Below are 16,604 nucleotides of genomic sequence, written 5' to 3' on the forward strand. Positions count from 1 at the left end.
CGTTACCACGGCAGCTAAGGAAATCAAGAGAAACGTGATTTCGTGAAATATAATGATAAAAAAAAAAGCTGAAACGAATAAAGGCAGATGTTGTGAACTCGAAAGGAAGTTCTGATGTAATCAACAAGAACATCCGCACATACAAGAAGGTATCTACCTCTGAAGAGAGGAAAGATTTATATCTTCTGCTATGCGATACATCGAAAGATCTTCGCCCTTTTTAGCAGATTTGAGAAATAGAGTTCGTCACTACAGTTGAGTAGCTACATAAACATGGTGCTACTTCATCTAAAGTTCATCATAGCAGAGCTTAAAGGACACTGAGAGATACATCTCGAGGCAACAGCTGAGATAAACCCTCCTCTTTACTCTATGGATATAAAACATTATTCCCATTTCCTTCCAGTTTACATCATGGACAAACCAACTAGAGAGTTAATGAGTGGCCATGACCCAGGGAACAGGACATAGTAATTACTTCATGTGTCGATCGGGGAGTCGTTGAGTTCTCATAGGAGCTCATGATTGCAAGAATTTTTTTGGAAGGTCGTGGGTTCTGATAAGAGCTTCCTTTCGCAAGAAGTTTGTTGGTCAACTTAGAGTCAATGAGCTCTGACAAGTGCTCCCGATTGCGAGAAGTTTGTTGGTCGATTGGGGTGTTAATCAGTTCTGAAAGAGCTCCCCATCGCAGGAAGTTTGTAGGGCGAATGGGGAGACCATGAGCCCTGATAGGAGCTCCCGATCGAAAGAAGTGAGTTGGTCGATCAGGAAGTCGATGAGCTCTGATAGGAGCTTCCGATCGCAAGAAGCTTGTGTATCGATCAGGGAGTAAATGTGTAAACTAGCAAATGAGCTCTGTTAAGAGCTTCTGATCGCAAGAAGTTTGTGTTTCGACAGAGGAGCTAATGAGTTCTTTTGTGAATAGCGCCCAATCGGAACAAGTATAATGGACGATTTGGGAGTCAATGAGCTCTGATAAGAGCTCCCGATTGCAAGGAGGGTTTTAATCAATCGGGGAGTTGTTGAACTCTGATAAGAGCTCTCCATCGCACAACGCTTAGTTGGCCGATCAGGAAGTCAATGGCTTTGATAAGAGCTCCAGATTGCAAAAAGTATGTCTCGAACGGGAGTTAATGAGCTCCGATATGAGCTCTTTATCGCATTAAATTTCTCGGTCGATCTGGAGTCTATGAGCTCTGTAAAGAGCTACAGATTGCCACAAGTTAAATATACGACTGGGAAGTCAATGAGCTCTGTTCGATCTGGGAGTCAGTGAGCTGTGATAAGAGCTCCCGATCGCAACGAGTATGCTGGTCGATCTGGGAGTCAGTGAGCTGTGATAAGAGCTCCCGATCGCAACAAGTATGCTTGTCGATTGGGGAGTCAATGAGCTCTGATAGGAGTTCCCGATCGCAAGAAGTTCGCTGGTCGATCAGGGAGTTAATGAGATCATGTGTCATCTTGTGCCCGATGTTCATTATTCAATCAAGTCTGGACCTACAGATGATAACAACAAACGTATTTGCACCTTGACGACCAAAATGCCAGATCCATTTAGTGCTGATACAAGGAGTACACCATTCAACAATCTGGCTACAGGAGCATTCATGCCAGACGATTTAGATGTTTTTTATCCTGAAAACCTGGGAATGGAAGAGATGAAGTCATTGGTAAGAAAAGAAATGCATTCTCATGAAGTTGGATTTTGAAAGCCAAAACGTTTGCAATTTTGTCAAAGAATGCTCAGGTGAATTCTGATAAGAAACTTTCAAAAGTGAGCGCTGACAGGAACTAATCTACTCGAATACCCATTCCGTTAAGATCTAATATATAGAACTCAGAAAAGTTCTGAAGTACGAAATGTCCTCCATTCCTTGCACTTTGACACACAGACGGGTTTCTGAGAAAGACAACAAAGAGCAGCTGTAAGGTACCATCGATGAAAAAGTTGTTATTCTACCAACACTTCATCAAGATGACACTGCTCAACTATGAACTGCACTCATTAGAGAGATTGTAAAGAGGGCACTTAGTCCTGGAGGGAATTTGGTGCCAGCAGGATGCTTTGAATATATGTAGGAGTGCAGTATCAATGACACAAAATGGAGAACATCCTATCCACCATCTGCCTGTGAAGTCACATAATGAGGAGGCAGACAAGATTGTTTCTCCATGCTCAAGACTGCTCTCATAATCATGGCTGCATCGTAGTCCAGTCACCTGACACTATTGTAGCTGTCCTTTGTATCCCTACATATCATTATTTGAGAAGTGACCAGCTATGGCTCCGCAATGGGGCGAAGGTCGTGCTTCCCTATCTTCCAATACATTTTCTCGTAGAAAAGCTTGGACAAGAGCTTTGCAAGCTTCTACCAGCACTCCATGCTTTCAAAGGGTTTCACATCACAAGTGGCTTTTGCCAGACTAGCGAAAGACAGGCTGGGAAGGCTTTTGTGAATAAAAAGCCGTATACTCGCATTAACAGAACTTAGGAGAACAAGTAGCAACAAATTGTTCGATCTGCTGAGGCTTTAAGAAGCTCACTTTACACTCCCGCATGTAAAGCTGGTCCGCAGATGAAGTCAAGTATCAATAATTTCATGTATGTAGCTGACTATCTTGTCACGTACCTTAAATGTAGGAGAATGGAAACTGGTTGGCTCCTAGAACCTCGACATCTTTACCAACCTCAACTGGGAAAATGAGTATTTCTCAATTGGTTTTTTTCAACATATGGGCTTTGCATTTTTCGATCCAACAACATCTGCCGTTTATACTTTTCGGTATAAATTAAATAATGAGCAACAAACATCATCGCCTGACCCAGAACGAGTATCATCGTTTTCTTTTATCGAAAATTTATACGAAATATTTGACGATAAAAATCAACGGTAAAACACGACGTTTCGACCGTGCTTCGGTCATTGTCAAGTGAATGGAATGAAATACAGTAAATATATGTATATATACACGTAAGAAATGTAAAAATTTTTTAGCAGGTGTAAACAAACAATAATACTACAAAGAAAGTGCTACTAAAAAGCTAATTAAAAACCTTAGCACAAATTGAATCAGACTGTACATTGAGAGCAGGTCTTAGCTTGTGAATAAAAAACATCTCATAGACGAGACAGTCAAATTTGTTCGTGCACTTCATTAAGGTGCTAAAGTTCTTTGTAAGATCCTTTGGAGTCAAAGAATGTTTGTCGCGAAAATGTTTGCCAATTGACGAAGAGGAGTTTTTATGTTCTTCAATACGTTGGTGTAGATGAAACCAACATAACCTGCTGTAATATTGTAATATTGGCTGTAATAACATCACGGCAAAACCAACCGATCATTTTACGCGAACTGGAATAAGAACATTCTACTGACAACAATCATTCATATATATGCACGATCCTTATTCATATATATGCACGAACATATGAAACATATGTTTCATATGTTTGTTGTTGAACAATCATTCACTTGACTCTGATGATGACTTCTGCACAGGTTGTCGAAACGTCAGTCACTATCACCCACAACAGTCCTTCTCAGGACTACACTCACCCGGACGATCAGACTACACCTTCCCAATTAAATGGTAACAAGTAATAATATTGACAATAATAACAGAAGTAGTTATCGAGTTAGCTCCTTTAAATAAATATTTTAAAAATATTAATTTAAAGGAGCTAACTCGATAACTTCATAGTTCCCCAATCCTCTAGGCTGCAATGATCACCTATATTTCTTTTAATTTCGCCAGTTAATAGCCCTTATCGCATTTGTGTCTGCAATGCAAAGGGTCCTCGGAGTTACAGTTTCAGGACGAGGCTATCGGGTCAACGTTTCTCGAGAAACACCAGCAACACTCCATGTTTGACCATATAACTCTAGAATATGCGTTTTTTTCTGCCGAGGAAAAGGTCAAAATTCTTAGTGGTAATTGTCCTGCATCCCGAAAGGAAGATTGAAAGAATGGCTGTCATTTCGGAAAGGAACGGCAAAATTTTGTCGCGTTTGTTCCTGACTACGGTTGTAGTTCCTTTGTCGGCCTTTTTTTAAGGTTTAACTCAGAGTCACGTTTCAAGGCCCTTAGCGCCTTGCGTTCGGCCGGAAGCAAATTATCTTTTGGCTTTGTAATTTCTATTTCTGAAAGGTCACTTTTAACCTCCTCTAAATAGCTTTCAAGAGCTACTGATTTTTGTACTGGTGGTATCCATGTAGATTTGACGTGGCAGGGATGAGTTTTTTTGTCCTCCCCTCGGAATATGTAAATCAGACGCATTTTCCTTGCAAACTGATCAAAGTCACACAATAGTTGTTGTCTGATCTGTTTTTGTTTTGTAGCGGGTGTTGGAATGAATTTAAGCCCTTTTGCCAGTAAATTAATCTGGTCGTTTGTAAGTTCTTTATTTGAGAGGTTTTTATGTGCGTTTTGTTCGCCTCTAGTTTGAGAGTTGAACGTGTTTGGCAAGACCGCGGTTCCGACCCAAACTTGTGGATCTCGTCAGTTGCCGATTCACTGAATAGACTGTTGCACCCGTACGCAATACAATGTCTAACCATGACGAGTACACGCTTTATCCTTAAGAAAATGAATAAAAATGCCTCCAAACGTAGCCGTTTGCTGCGATTTTACTTGAAAGTTTTACCTGTGACCCGATAGCCTCGTTTCGAAACTTCAAAGTCCGCTGAGCTCTCGTACAGTGGGCGTAAATGCGATAAATGGACTTGGGTTCAAACAAAAAGGCACTCCTTGTCTTAAAATATTCCGACATTCCGCCGATTCACCGTTCCTGCACTTGATCATTCTGTATATCACTCAAACTATAGTATTTCGCAGCTTGCTCGCTTCGCAAATTTAGCCGCTCTTTTCGGCATAAGTCGCTGATTCTAAGAGTAAAAGGCTCTTTTTTCGAAGGAAAAATTCGTTTAAGCTTCCAGGATGTGCAAATCACATCTATTGATAAATTACGCGTCGACGTATGCCACTGTTAAAATATTTTGAGGTGTCTACATGATTTGCTGATTTAAACGGTAAAATGCGCTCTCTTCAAGAAAAATTTTCCCTCTAAGTGTCATGGTGCGCCGATCACACCTATTATGATAATTCCGCTAGGAAAACTTTTGTTTTAAAGTGCCTGTAATCCTGAAATGATTGTTAGATGTTTATCGCTTTCTGCTGTCGCTCGTGGTGTCACGGAGACAACTGAAAACTTAATGTGCTAGTGGTTATACGCCAGAAATCACAAAAGAAGAGAACTCAACTGTGTATCGAGTACGAGTTTCGAACCACTGACATACTCCAAAAAAAAAAACAAACAAACAAACAAAACAAAGCGACAAGTTGCACCGGGAAACATCAGGTCGGAATTCTATTGTTAAGCTCACTCACTAATCTCGACAACCTTATACGGCTTCGCATCCTAAAGGAGGCAGTGGCTACAAAAAGGAAAAAGCCAAATTCTAATACATAAGCGAATTACTAAAGCACACGGCATTAGCGTATACTTATTAAAAAAATTTGGAATCGCTTAAAATTTCTAAACAACAACCGATACTCGAAAGTTTAAAAATTGTTCAGCTGGCGGGGCACATAGCCAGAGGACATTTTTATTTTCTACCAAATTCCTCAGTAAATGGCTTTAATCGTCTTTACTTTTGTTTCAATGGAAACACTATTTCCATAAGGTGAATACCAAAAAGTTCTGCTTGATACTAATTTTGTCTTGTTACCAATTTTGTCTTGATACCCACTTTGCGCTAGAAATAATTAACAATAACGAGAAAAAAGGTATTGCTGACTAAAATAAACCTCGAATGCGAAACCTTGTTTTCTCTCGGGGTTCTTCACTGAAATATTTACTAAAATCGAAGAGTGCTAGGCTCACAATAACAAGTATGAAAATACAGGTGTTATCATTACATTTTTGCATTAATGATGCAGTTCATGCAGTCACATGAAACGTGCCCGTTTTAGAATATTTCTTTTTTGGTTTCAGTGTACTCCCCCTTTGGAAAAGAGATTTACGATGAAACAATTCTACAAAAGAAATAAGGAAGAACTTAAAAAAAAATTAAGTCTTTTGCAGCTGCTCGACCGTGAAAATGCCTTCAATCTGTGAATCGCCACTTGGAATTACTAGCACTTTGATCTCTTTTTCTGTTTCACAGTTTGAACCGGCCAAGTCGTTGAATGCCATGGGCAGAGCAATCCCAACAGCGACATTCGTGATGAGGAGATTGGGGAGCTTTTGAAAACACTGTGTTACTCCAAAACCCACTAAAAACAAAGCTACAAACAATGTGGTTCCCTTATTCTTAAGACAAAACTTCATCCGAGACGTTTTCAATATCGATAGTTTAAGAGCTTTGTCAGAGTCAGGTTGTGGTTCACACAACCCAGAGGCCACACGCAATAAAACCACGATCGTCACTGTCAGTATCAGATTGATTGCCATCAGATAAAATACAGCATCTTCACAAAAAGGACTGAGCCATCGGATCGTTACAAAAGCGGCCAAAACCAGTGCTGATACTGCTGTTGTATTAAGTGCATATGAAGGAATCAATTCTCGTTTATGACACGATACAAATAGAGGTTCAATCGCAAAGGACGCCAAACTTCCACTCACAAAAAACACCATAAAGGTCGCCACTGACGTATACATTGCATTGCAGTAATTGCAATCATGTTCCCCACTAAGTACGTCGTAGCCTTTCCACGCGCTTACTGTGTTCGTGACAAGAACGAAGACTTGATAAACAACTTGACAGGCTACGACAGTCCATCTTTCCTCCAAAACTGTGTTCTTTGTTTTGTTTTTAAAGCAGTTGGAGAGCATTTGTAAGTTCAACAAGACTCCAGCGAAAGCAAAGGCAGTTATCAAGGAAATGTAAATCAAACTCATATTTATGAGAGCCAACTTGTTGCTAATACCGTAGTACTAGCGCCCTCGATTTGTCAGCTTTTCTTTTACCTGTTATATAAATTTTTTGGCCTTACTTCCCCACGAGGTTTATAGAAAGGAGAATCACTCGTTGTTCGAGTTCCAAAATCCTACAGTTCTAATAAAAACAATAGTGAATTACGAGACACTCTTACCGGTATTACTTCCATTCGAAACCATTCCGTAGGGACTGAAATGTGAAATACAATACCAGTAAGTCAAGTGACACTAATAATACAGCCCGAAGACGAGTGGCGACATGATCATCACAATTACGAGAAATATTAAAGTTATGCCTGCAAGCTCACCTGCAATTGTTAGTGCTTAACATGACAATCAATATAATTGAGTGTAAAAGATTTTAAAAAATATTAAATTTTTTCCACAAAGGAAACACCGTGAAACATGCAACACAGAATCACGACCTAGATCAGCTTTAAAAACAGTTTGAACCGAAGAAAGCTGATAAATTAAAAACATGATAGGAGAGGAGTCATTAAATGAACCTACATCCATTGCCTATATTGACCAATACGAAAATAACATGTTGTAAATATCCATCGAGACTACGCATTCCAATTTTTTTTAAGTTTCGAATTTGCAAACCCGCGACTCTCTCGGAATTATTTACCTTGCTTGAGAAATATTCTCTACACATCGAGGCCATAGATTTTATTGGAGGGGAGGGAGGGGGGACGGCGGGGGTGGGGGTTTAGTCTAAGGTGGCTCGTACCGGTTTTCATCTTTTTGATGATTTGAAACTTTGAAAGAATACAACAGAAAGACTGACCAAGCCCAGTTGAACACTTTTACGGGGTTGAATTACATAATCATTGGTTATCTAAAAATAAGTGTCACTTCGTCACTAGCAGTTTCCATGGCAACGCTTTCATAGGCTTATTCAGACGCATTTTTTAGCTTGTGGATTAAATAATTCGAAAACTAACCCGGTGACCCCCAGATTTTTTTCAGTGATTACTTTTGGCACTTGAAAAGGGAAAAGCACAAAGATTTTTAAAAAATTTTACGGAGCGGAATTTCAGAAAATCTACAAAAAGGGCAATTTTCACACATCGCAAATTTCCTTCCGTAGAATTTTCTAGTTTTTTTCTGATGATTCCTCTCGACGTTATTATCATATTGGAACAATAAAAAGAAGGGGTCAACGGACTTGTTTTCATGCAATAGCTTTCGTGAGTTTAGCAATTTCCACGCGCGTTCTCGCGCATTTAAAAATCTGGATTCTATAAGATAGACATTTGCTCATGATCTGTTATAGCTACCGCTGACAATTGCGTGTGCTCGCGCGCGCGCCTACGATCTGATGTTTACAGACGTTTACTGCTAAGAAAATCATTAAACAGCTGTCAAAGACAGCCTCCCGGACTCATCTTAAAAATCCTACAGACGACTTCTGGCTATATTATATTATTTTCCTTGAAGTTTCAAAGTCTTCTTCCACTTCAGGTAGATTATCCTTCCCTTGAGTTCTTCTTTTTTCGCCGTCGCAAGATTTCATATCAGTTGAATATTTCTTTTAAATGTGAAGTGAAGCAACCTTTACTTCTCCGAAAATCTTCTTCGTTATCTTAGTTTCTATCTCCTGCATTCACAGTTGCCGCTCAACACATCAAATACAAGCTCTTAGGTAAACTTCTCACATAAGTAGAAAAAAATCCTCGCGCCGCCACCTTAAGGTGGCTCGTACCAGTTTCCTCGCGCGGGGAACAGATCACTCTAGCCTCACGCGCGAGAGAAACGAGCGAAAGAAGCGCGAGATTAAAAGACGAAAATTTAAAACAAAGATGGCGGCGCAAATATTTTTTTCTACTTATGTGAGAAGTTTACCTAAGAGCTTGTAGTTGATGTGTTGAGCGGCAACTGTGAATGCAGGAGATAGAAACTAAGATAACGAAGAAGATTTTCGGAGAAGTAAAGGTTGCTTCACTTCACATTTAAAAGAAATATTCAACCGATATGAAATCTTGCGACGGCGAAAAAAGAAGAACTCTAGTGAAGGATAATCTACATGAAGTGGAAGAAGACTTTGAAACTTCAAGGAAAATAATATGATATAGCCAGAAGTCATGTGTAGGATTTTTAAGATGAGCTCGGGAGGCTGTCTTTGACGGCTGTTTAATGATTTTCTTAGCAGTAAACGTCTGTAAACATCAGATGGTTGGTACTCGCGCGAGCACACGCAATTGTCAGCGGTAGCTATAACAGATCATGAGCAAATGTCTATCTTATAGAATCCAGATTTTTAAATGCGCGAGAACGCGCGTGGAAATTGCTAAACTCACGAAAGCTATTGCATGAAAACAAGTCCGTTGACCCCTTCTTTTTATTGTTCCAATATGATAATAACGTCGAGAGGAATCATCAGAAAAAAAATAGAAAATTATACGGAAGGAAATTTGCGATGTGTGAAAATTGCCCTTTTTGTAGATTTTCTGAAATTCCGCTCCGTAAAATTTTTTTAAAATCTTTGTGCTTTTCCCTTTTCAAGTGCCAAAAGCAATCACTGAAAAAAATCTGGGGGTCACCGGGTTAGTTTTCGAATTATTTAAGCCACAAGCTAAAAAATGCGTCTGAATAAGCCTATGAAAGCGTTGCCATGGAAACTGCTAGTGACGAAATGACACTTATTTTTAGATAACCAATGATTATGTAATTCAACCCCGTAAAAGTGTTCAACTGGCCTTGGTCAGTCTTTCTGTTGTATTCTTTCAAAGTTACAAACCATCAAAAAGATGAAAACCGGTACGAGCCACCTTAAAAGACGAAAATTTATAACAAATATGGCGGCGCGAGGATTTTTTTCTACTTATGTGAGAAGTTTACCGAAGAGCTTGTATTTGATGTGTTGAGCGGCCTCTGAGAATGCAAGAGATAGAAACTAAAACAAAGAAGACTATTTTCGGAGAAGCAAAGGTTGCTTCACTTCACATTTAAAAAAAATATATTCAACCGATATGAAATCTTGCGACGGCGAAAACAGAAGAACTCAAGTGAAGGATAATCTACCTGAAGTGGAAGAAGACTTTGAAACTTCAAGGAAAATAATATGATATAGCCAGAAGTCATGTGTAGGATTTTTTAAGATGAGCCTGGGAGGCTGTCTTTTACGGCTTTTTAATGATTTTCTTAGCAGTAAACGTCTGTAAACATCAGATCGTAGGTGCTCACGCGAGCACACGCAATTGTCAGCAGTAGCTAAAACAGATCCTGAGCAAATGTCTATCTTATAGAATCCAGATTTTTAAATGCGTGAGAACGGGCGTGGAAATTGCTAAACTCACGAAAGCTATTGCATGAAAACAAGTCCGTTGACCCCTTCTTTTTATTGTTCCAATATGATAATAACGTCGAAAGGAATCATCAGAAAAAAACTAGAAAATTCTACGGAAGGAAATTTGCGATGTGTGAAAATTGCCTTTTTTCTAGATTTTCTGAAATTCCGCACCGTAGAATTTTTTAAAAATCTTTGTGCATTTTCCTTTTCAAGTGCCAAAAGCAATCACTGAAAAAAATCACGGGGTCACCGGGTTAGTTTTCGAATTATTTAAGCCACAACCTAAAAAATGCGTCTTAATACGCCTGTGAAAGCGTTGCCATGGAAACTGCTAGTGACGAAATGACACCTATTTTTGGATAACCAATTATTATATAATTCAACCCCGTAAAAGTGTTCAACCGGCCATAGTTAGTCTTTCTGTTGTATTCTTTCAAAGTTACAAACCATAAAAAAGATGAAAACCGGTACGAGCCACCTTAAACAGCCGGTGCACTTCCCAGATTTATACAGCATGACGTCATTTGCACTATGTCTACTATCAAGCTCACGTTTCGAGGAAAAGCGAAAGTTTGTGAAGTAGTTGTTTCTTCGGGCAACTTGTCTTTTTTTTTTTTTCGGGCGAGATGACTCTCGGGCGAATTGACCAGTTACCTTCATACGGGGACGGAATATGGTCCAACGATAAATGTTCCGAAATATGAACATTTCATAGGCAAGATTAACAAACCTTACTTACTCCTTGCGGTTCCGTTGTGGTTTTCGGCGATTTCTGTCGTTTTGGGCTACCTCTGCCATCATTGTTATAATCTTTCGCTTTTTCTCGAGACGCGAGTTTGTGACGCTTGTGATTGTTTCTACACTGTTTTCACTAACATCGTGACGTGGAAACATTTTTTCTACTGTACCTTAAAAGCGATAACTCTGGACCCTGATCCGATGTGTCTGTCTACAACAGGAGAATATTACAACATCTCATTTAGAAAACACAGTCTCTTTTAGTATAAGGAGATTTCACGAAGAAAAGATGTGATTGGACTTCGTTTACAAGTATTGGGTATATGGGGTTACCACAAATTCTCTTACATCTTTTATTCTACCTATAATTTTCATGTGACACAAAACAGTGATCTCTTCATAAACCAGAAGATTTCTCAACTCTTATAAAATGTTCATCCGCTGACTACATTTCTTCTCCTGTGAACCATCTTGCTTAGTTCTTGTTTTGTGTTTCAGTTCGTAATAACAACCACACAACACCAAAAAAAAAAGAAACAATAACTTTGAACTACAGGCTACAAGCTTTATGAAGTAGGGAGTGGTTTAACCCTTTACAGCCCAGCATCAGTATGCATGTTCTCTATAATGTTCTCTTTATATTTCCTGAGGTGCTGACAAGGAGAATTTGTTTAACAATCAAGAGCTTTTTTAGTTGGTGATCATTTCCTTTATTCTCGTGCCCTTAGTGTGTGATTCAGGGGTGATATTTTAAGACAAAATTAGATGCTAATCACTCTGAGCAGTTTAAGGGTTGGAACAGTACCCCTAAGGCCTCGAATCACGCTCACCCCAACAGATGTTTTACATGATACTCCGTTCCCTTTAAGTTCAACTTCATCTTTGACTCTATGGGAAAGAAAAAAATAAGAGAGTCAGAATTAGTTCAACTCTTTACACCCTACAAAAATTAAAAAAACAATGTGATACCAAAGCATGGATGCAGTTTTGTCTCCTAGGAAAAAAGACAAGAGAAATGTGCTTTATTCCTAAGCAAGAGCTAAATTTGCTTTGTGGAATTTTCTAAAAATGTAAGGAAAACCTATTAAATCACTTTATTTTTCAATTTTTTCCCATGAAAAACAAACACATGTCATTGCAATTGACTTTCTTGCCCAGGTTGAAACCAGTAAGTTAGCTAATCTTCCACAAATGCAAAAAAAAAGTAATCATCTCACTTTTAAGTAAAACTATAAAGCCAAAACATTATGAAACGCTGTTATGATAAACTTACATGGACCCTTGAGAGTTTCCTCCTTCATCAGAAGTTTTTGCAGATTTCCTTGCTGATGGATCCTGCAAAAAGAGTAAAAAAGTTTTCTTACAGTTTTCAAACTGGCTTACTGCTAGCAGTTTTATTAATTCTTCATTATAGTGTATAAGGAGCAAAAATAACTTTCCAGTCTCTGCAGGAGATAAGCAGGTCGAAGCTCGGGTTGAAGGTAGCAGTTGTGTTGGGAGATTTGAGACTCTCATGTCATACTTATAGGTATAAAAATCCTGAATAAATTTTCATCCTGAAGAACAAGCAATTTGTTGCCATTTTAATTAAAATGTCAGAGGGAGAGAAAAACATTCAAATATTCACTTTATGTTTACTTCGAATTGTTCATTAGATGACCTCTACAAATTGCAAGAGAAACCAGGCGAAACAAGGATCATTCACTGACAAACATAGATAAGTTTCTCTCGTCTGTTTAGCTTTCACACTCTATTTCCTTTTAGGCATGATTGTTCTGTGCAGAGCCTGGAAAATACTATCCATCACATAAAAGTATAAGTCAGAGCTTTTTAATCACTGTACATGTACTTTCTCATCTATTGGTTTGCAATTTTCCATCAAGGGGGATTGCAGGTATCCAAATTTAAACAGACTGATGATCAGCAAGGAAACTAATCCCTGACAACTAGTCAGAATAATAATCAGGAGATGTAATCAGTCATGCTAGATAAGAAAACTAAAATTGATAAAAATAAGTCACAGTTTGCTGATAAAATTCTTTAGGAGAAATAAAAGATAGTAAATTGACACCAGATGCAGTGGATGCTTACAATCAAAGCTTTGTATTCCTGTATCATCTCCAAATCCTCTTGATCTAGTTTTACAGCATAGTCTTGTATTCCTTGCACCCAGTACTTATGGATAGCTGCACATCCACCAAGCCCAATCTCATGCAGAGCATACTCCATAGCATCCTTCATGAAGGAGGAAAGGATATTATTTTAAACATGAAAAATGTAACATCTAATTGACATCTAATGATTATGGCCCTGATTATCTAAACTAGTAGTAAAAACTCACTGGATCTATGTCCAAATTCTAATTTGGCTGCAGATGATTTTAGTGTTTGCTCTGATTCACAGTTGTGATTACTTTGATTTGGCAGAAAACTGTTCTAGCAGCAATAATCTACAAAATGACTTACTATAGGCATAAAGAGAAGGTTACATTTCAACTTCATAAGTGAAATGTGATTGAACATAAAACTGTTGCAAACAAAAAGAGTCTTTCCTTGGTGCAGGGCTGTTGCAAAGTGCTAGCTGTCGGGTGTTGGCAAAATTTGTCAGATGAAATAGCAAGAATCTGCAGCTGGATTTTTGGCTGGTAGTTGCTTGGCAAAGCACAACTGACACTTCTAAGGTTACACACTTCACACTTGAACCACCTCACTTAAAAATTTCAGCCAGCAGAGCAATTTATTAGCTACAACCCTGTTGGTAGCAAACGTTGGACTCACTGGAAAACCTGTCCTCCCACTTAATGCATTGTTATCAACACTCATTCTCAAAAGACGGCAGAGCTTGGTGTTAAAGTCATCAAGGATGTCTGTTAGTATTTCCAGAGAAGATTCACTGGCCACTGAAAAACAACAAATTTGTGTCTTTAATGTATTGATATCATATCATTTGAAGTGCGCTGTTAGTTTTTTGATGCCACATTAATATCATAGTCGTGATGGTGGTGGGGGTGACGTGTGATAGACAAAAGTCAAGCAATTTAGAAAGGTCTAAACATTGAAATACCAGATCAGATCAGATTTAAGAATAGCAAAAATATCAAATAGAGTTTTGAAAGGCTTACAAAGGATATACCTGTCCAGTAATTATTATATGGCTGTGTCTCACAAGGACTGGGTATTACCGAATTCACAAGTTTGATTGGCTGAAATCAATATTGAAAGCGGTCTAGATTTTCCCATCTAGACCGGCATCTTGACCGGTCTAGAAAAAAAAAGGTACAAAGAATATAAAAAAGTGGCATATAAGACACCGCCATGTAATAAATATCTTATTAACCGAGCTAGATCGCTCTGTATGGGAGAATCTTGACCTCGGTCGCTGGTACAGACCTCACTGCATTTGGTCTGTACTGGCAACCTCGGTCAAGATTCTCCCATACAGACCTCCTGCTCAGTTAATAAGAACTAAGTAAAGACAATTAGTATGGCAAATGTCACCACTGATGCTCTCTATAAGTACAATGCCATTGTTACCAATAATGCACATCCAGGAATGCTTGATGATAAACAAAACATGGCACAGGGCAGGAAGGAATGGAAAAAGCTTGTGGTATAACTGAATGATGATGATGGTAATGATATATACTTAATGATAAAAATAGAAAAAAAACGCACTATCAAATCCTGCCAATGCACATAGGGTAGCTACTGACTTCATCAACAAGTGTCTGTTGGAGGCACTGTCTAGCTCTGCGCATGTAAGGGTAGAATGGGGTTCATGAGGGCTGCAACAGACATGATACATACATGTATTGTCAGTGATAATGCTATAATCCTTTTACATAACTAAACCTTTGACAGTATAACAAACCTGAACATGGTCACCTGCTATTTTTCTGATTACCATTAGATGAATTGAGAGCAAACCAATTAGACTTAAGTTGAATTTCTGATCAATCACAGTATCATACTGACAATGTTGATAATTTTGTTCATAAATGATGAAGTGGGAAAAAAACTCTTTTGAATAACATGGCATAGAAATATCACCACATTATTCCTGCATATGACATGGAAAGCTAAAAGGAACTTATTAATAAGGAAATGCAATCATAGCTGGCAATAGCAAAATGAAAAGTAAAAGAAATAAACATTAAGATTATTATTGACTATTGCGAGCAATTACTGCAACTGGTTCACAACAAGTGAAATTTAACTCCTTTCTTTGAAACCCATTCTTAGATTAATTGGTTTAAAAACATTGGTTAGCCCAAGTTACTTAATGAACAGATTGCTCAGTAAAATTTGGAGGATGTTTTATCACTAAAAACCCTTTTTTGAGCCACTTCTCTGAAGACCACATACTATGGGCATAACTAAAGTGAATTCTCATTTCCCTTACTCTACAGTTTCCTGGGCTCGTGAGAGGATGGTTGTTTGTGTAGGTGGGGTGACAATTCCATGACTGGAGCAGAATCGCTTTGATCTTGGTGGATGAGCAGGTAGAGAAGGAGCTTCTGCACCATCTGATTTCTGATATAAAATAACCCACGGATCATAGAAATTTGTCAATTTTTATTCACAACATAAAATTAATACAGAATGAGAAAAATGATAGAAATTCACTTTCTACTGGTACATCACCCATGTACTGGAGCCAATAAAGGTACTCGTCATGAGTCAGCCATATAACACTTTAAACCCACACGCGACTCACAATTCCTCCATTCACTCTGACAAAGGGCGAATGCTTGAAACATTCAGCTTTTAACTCTTTATGGTGGCCAATTTATAATTTCAACTTAGTGTAATTACACACATGAGCTGAGAAGACAGAGGAGGTTTGCCACACCTCTTGTAAAGACAAATAGATTTGGAAATTCATTCATTGTAAAGAGTTCGAGGGAAGCATTTAAGTGATTTTTAAGTCAGAGTAGTTGTCTTCGTAATTTTATTATAGTAGTAGTTATCGATCATTTCTTATTTCTTACTGGTAAAGAGATGCAATTCAGTTTTTTAACTGCAATGTTTTTCTTAATAAATACAGTCTACAGTCTACACTATCATCATCATCATTATTATTTTTATTACTATTATTATTACTATTATTATTATTATTATTATTATCATTACCATTCCTTCTCCATGTTGATGTTGGGCTGCCATCAACATCAGACGCATTCGTCTTTTGTGATGTTGTAGTTCAATACAGTGCAGTGTTAGGTTCTGTGAGTGTTTATCAAGCGGCGGTTTAACAGACGCCATAAACTTCACCGGCAATCTATAATTAAATGAAACTGATCAGTAATACCAACAAACAGATTTATATACTTTTCTTTGAACTCTACCTCATCCTTAGAATCGGCTGATTTAAATTGTCGATAAACTATTGGACGTAATTTCGACTTTCTCTCACTTACTCGTCTTTCGGTGGAAAGTGTTCCGAAGACGGCTGATGCAGTCTAGGTATTTCGTAATCTGCTGCTTTGGGCTCCGTTGTTTCAACATGTAGGCCGGGTGTTTTTGGCAAAGGAGAATCAAGTTCACCCCAATGTTCAACATAGGTCGATGTTGCCGCCATATTGATTATTGTGATGTATTACTGAGAACTGGAACTTAGGCCACAACCTG

At 38.4% G+C, this 16,604-nt stretch overlaps 1 protein-coding gene across 2 annotated transcripts in view; it reads right to left on the reverse strand.

Annotated features, from left to right (window-relative positions):
• The window catches only part of LOC111334277 (STAGA complex 65 subunit gamma), a 21,115-nt gene extending 4,530 nt beyond the window's left edge, over positions 1-16,585 (reverse strand). The window contains exons 1-11 of one of the 2 annotated variants that reach the window (XR_015997823.1): positions 16,394-16,585; positions 16,107-16,254; positions 15,376-15,506; positions 14,649-14,758; positions 13,752-13,873; positions 13,066-13,209; positions 12,248-12,309; positions 11,805-11,862; positions 11,145-11,185; positions 7,097-7,131; positions 2,631-2,693 (exon numbers count right to left, since the gene is read on the reverse strand). Coding sequence is in view for 1 of the 2 variants with exons in the window: in XM_022939974.2 (XP_022795709.1) it covers positions 7,097-7,131; positions 11,145-11,185; positions 11,805-11,862; positions 12,248-12,309; positions 13,066-13,209; positions 13,752-13,873; positions 14,649-14,758; positions 15,376-15,506; positions 16,107-16,254; positions 16,394-16,554 (1,012 nt within the window). In the remaining variant the exon portion in view is untranslated. The remainder of the gene's footprint in view (positions 1-2,630; positions 2,694-7,096; positions 7,132-11,144; positions 11,186-11,804; positions 11,863-12,247; positions 12,310-13,065; positions 13,210-13,751; positions 13,874-14,648; positions 14,759-15,375; positions 15,507-16,106; positions 16,255-16,393) is intronic. The other variant, XM_022939974.2, reaches the window with a different exon arrangement.
• Positions 16,586-16,604: the final 19 nt, after the last annotated feature.

The sequence above is a fragment of the Stylophora pistillata genome, chromosome 1, assembly GCF_964205215.1.
Source record: "Stylophora pistillata chromosome 1, jaStyPist1.2, whole genome shotgun sequence".
NCBI lineage: Eukaryota > Metazoa > Cnidaria > Anthozoa > Scleractinia > Pocilloporidae > Stylophora > Stylophora pistillata.